We start from the raw sequence: 3,747 nt of genomic DNA, 5'->3' as shown, positions 1-3,747 counted from the left end.
TCTCATCTGTTTTATTGAAAACAAAACGCAGTCTCAAACAGTGCTGACAGTGTGCTTTTAATTAGCTGAGTAGTTTTTAAAGTGGTCACTGAGCAACAAACAGTTCCTCCATATTTGAGTTTAATCACAAACAACATTCACAGGACATATTGCTACAGCTATGTAATGACAGGTGAGAAAAATAAGCACAGTTTCTGCCCATGTCATTCTACTATTTCGTTTGTCTTTCTGCTATCTGCATGTTGTGAAGATGACTCTTTTAAGACAGCATGTTCCCCTGGAGAGTCGCTTTCACAGCTTAACCTTTGTCCCAGTTTTGGATGAGCTTCTGGGAAAGTAGAGAGCACAGTGCCACGGATTGTACTGTCTAAAATATGAACTTCTTAATTCGTGAAACTGTGTTTAAGTTTGTCTTGTGGTATGTGCACGTGTTTTGGCAATGTGATCAAAACTCTAAAGGTGGTGGTGGGGGGGGGGTTGCTGCCACAACAGGATGTTCTGTTGGACAAGTGGCGTATGAGTTTAATTTGCTTATTTCCTATAAGTTTCTTTACACTGAGAAGGTAAATATTTACGAAATATTCTATGTGTTTGTGACTCCCTTGATATTCGATACTCTCACATAGTTGTCTTTGGGAGCAGTGTGATCGAAACTAGCGTTTAACGTTTAAAGTTTTATGGGCTTGAGGAAAGCTTGGCTGGATAAGTGGAATTTTCAAAGATGGGCCCACCACTGTGTCTGGCAAGAGGTTAAAGAACCTGGCATCATGAAAGAAAATATTTTTATAGCCTGCTGAGTGTGACATGCACAGTACGGCTCTGATGTCCACGAAACATCCAGAGTAAATAGTTTCTGAAGTAAATGCAGACAAATAATACAGCTAATTGCACAAAAGATGTCTAAAACCTTCTTGGCCTGTGCAGTTAAGAGCCCCCCTGAGGAAAAGTCAGTATTTCCTGTACGTCTGACTCTACAGCTGTAGCTGCATGAGGGGCGGGAGTTCTGAATGTGATTGAGCGTTCGGTGACAAACATAAATATATCTGTCTTCTTCAGGCACGTGTGAGAGCCAAGGAAAATTACAAAAACCATTTACCTCATACAGATTTCAGTGTTTTAATTCAAATGTTTGTTTTAAAATGTAAAATTTGTACAATAGCTTTTGAAAACCTTTTATAACAAAGGCGTAAATCATCATCACAGGTTTCAAAAAGAGTGTGTGAACTCCCTGAACTTTCAAACACATCACACGCTCTTGAAGATTTGCATACATTGCTCGTATGACCTGCATATTTGAATATTGTCCTCAGGAAGAACTCAGAAGGTCAAAAGCAGAATGGTGACATTTTTTTTAAGTTTGTGTCACAACCTAAAACCAGTTAGCCACCAAAAATGTCACCACCACCACCACAAAATACTTCTAAACACATGTTGCAGAGCATCATTTTGCTTTCATCAGGTGTAATAATAGTTTTATTTCTCAAAGTTCATTATCTAATTGCTACCAATAGGAAGTTCAAAACTTCTGCCTCGATGGAGAAGAGGTGATCATCCTCCTCCCCAGGACAGTAGAGCCTCATGAAATCCGCCAGGCGGACCAGATACTCAATGTTGTGGCCCGTGCTGCCACTGCAGATGGCAATCTGGGCAGCAATCTCCTTGTCCGAGGCCGGGCCAAGGTAGATGGGGTTGTCAGAAGTAGCGATGTAGACGAGGGCCCACAATGGACCCATACCCTTCTCTTTAGGGATGAACTCCACCATCTTTGTTCTGTAACCCCCCAGCACACTTTCTCTCATATTCAGGTACTGAAGAGACTCTTCAATCTGGGAGTCTGTCACTTCATAGGCCACTCCCCATGTGCGAGCCTGTGGAAAAATAAGTGATGTAGTCAGCATAACTTCGCTGAAGGTTAATGCTAGAGAAAGGTAATTATACTGGACAGTTGTACACACGAAGCAGCGAATATGAAAGAATTCGCTTGGTAACACCCATAGACAAGTATGACTGTGAGTGAGAAAACAGTAGGAAAAGAGAAAAAATGACAGCACTGCTTGTAACCCTACATTACTCTCATTACACTAATAGAAGTAGGTCAAGGACTACATCATCTACAAACAGCCTCTACAGGTTTGACAACTGTAGTAGGTAATGAAAAATGACCGGGTTAAATAAGGTTTGCTTCAGTTTGTTTCCATTAAACAGCAAAAGCATTAAGTAAATAAAGTATGAGGGAAATGAAGTGGGTATTTTCAAAACAAGGATGTATTTACCTCTGGATCCTCCACTAGTGTGACCACTCTGCCAGGCTGTAAAGAGAAAAGACACACAGTGAAAATTCACTATAATAAACTGAAGTAATATAAAGTATTAAACTATGATCACTATGATCAGAAAATATTTGGAAGATGTGGAGAGTACAATACAATATTATAACAAATGAATGTTTAGGAGACAAGTGTAGCTACAAATCTCACCTTTTCCTTGTTCCCACGATAAAAATCATCCCCATGCCAGAAACGCCTCTTGTATCCTTTAATGCAGCCGATTTTTCTCCTTTTGTAATCAAAGTCTGGTTTCCACACTAAGGAGCCATATCCAAATATCCAGAGGCTGTTCTTTTCCTTCATAATATCTTGAGGTTTCATTGTTGTCACTTGGCAGTGTTCACAAAACAAGACAATAAAATGAATGTCGCTATTGTCAACTGCTCTCCGGTACTTCCTCTCTGTTTTCTATTTCCCTATAGATTCCCACACAACCTACTGTCTCTGTCACAAAGTCTAAAGGTTGAAATGATCTCCCAAATGTCGACACAGACCTGTGTCAAGTCTAGTTTCAGTTCTCACACCCTATTCGGGATCTGGACAAACACGTGTATTTGTTGATCTCGGTACGTCAGAGCGAGAACGTCTCGACCAATCAAATCAGACGGGGCGGGCTTAGCGAACGGATCAGCCAATCAGGATGATATGTTCCAGTAAAACATCATATCGGTATTGACTAGTATGTGGAGCTGGAAAAACACTTAGGCTGTAAAAACGAAACATGGCTTCGTGGACGCAGTGGGTGTGACTACCTGATACAGCTATAGTTAGACTCTATTGTCACTACCATTTTATTACCTTTGTTACTGAAAGCACCTATATTATTATATCCTTGGGTGTTAAATACCAAATATGATTGTATTGATAGACTATGAAGCCACTAGTTGCCATTACCAGCATGTAATCACATTACCTATAAAAAGCTGGGACTGTTTTATCTGTGCTCTCTTAAGCTCATTAGTTGTTCCTGATTCTGCACAGACACACTACTCTGACCATGCAGCCTGATCATTTCTAAACCACAGCTCGAACCAACGTGTCCTCTGCCTGTCACTTATGTCCCTGACATTTGATAAACTGAGACATTACAGAGGAGGAAGCGTCTTCCCAGCTACTTCACACAAATCTTACTGCCCCCAAGTGGCAGCAAGTCATGGGTCCATTCTTAGACTTGTGACATGAGTTTCAGGGGTTCAGATGACTGAAGTACAAGATGTTCTAAGTGACAGGAATCGAGGCTTAGCAGTGGCTGAACTGTGGGCCCTCTTTGCTGTGCATATGCATTTGTACATTTATACTGATGTTTTTAAGTTCCTCGCTTCTCGCTCCATCCCCTTCCCATTTCAGTTTTCAGCCACTTTGGACGTACAACCTCAATCAGAAACATATCAAGAGATTCAATCGCAGTTCAGAGAGGCAG

The 3,747-nt window shown here is 40.9% G+C and overlaps 1 protein-coding gene across 1 annotated transcript; it reads right to left on the bottom strand.

The window, feature by feature from the left end:
* Positions 1 to 1,455: 1,455 nt before the first annotated feature.
* LOC113127780 (glutathione-specific gamma-glutamylcyclotransferase 1-like) lies at positions 1,456 to 2,862 on the bottom strand. The gene is made up of 3 exons (XM_026302579.1): positions 2,478 to 2,862; positions 2,274 to 2,309; positions 1,456 to 1,868 (listed from the first exon to the last, which is right to left on the bottom strand). The coding sequence occupies exons 1-3, from the start codon at positions 2,646 to 2,648 to the stop codon at positions 1,491 to 1,493; spliced, it is 585 nt and encodes a 194-aa protein (XP_026158364.1). The 5' UTR covers positions 2,649 to 2,862; the 3' UTR covers positions 1,456 to 1,490.
* Between the last annotated feature and the right edge of the window lie 885 nt (positions 2,863 to 3,747).

Source organism: Mastacembelus armatus, chromosome 22 (genome assembly GCF_900324485.2).
Source record: "Mastacembelus armatus chromosome 22, fMasArm1.2, whole genome shotgun sequence".
Taxonomy (NCBI): domain Eukaryota; kingdom Metazoa; phylum Chordata; class Actinopteri; order Synbranchiformes; family Mastacembelidae; genus Mastacembelus; species Mastacembelus armatus.
Note: the sequence above shows the minus strand (reverse complement) of the source record. Positions and strands in the feature narration are given on the sequence as shown.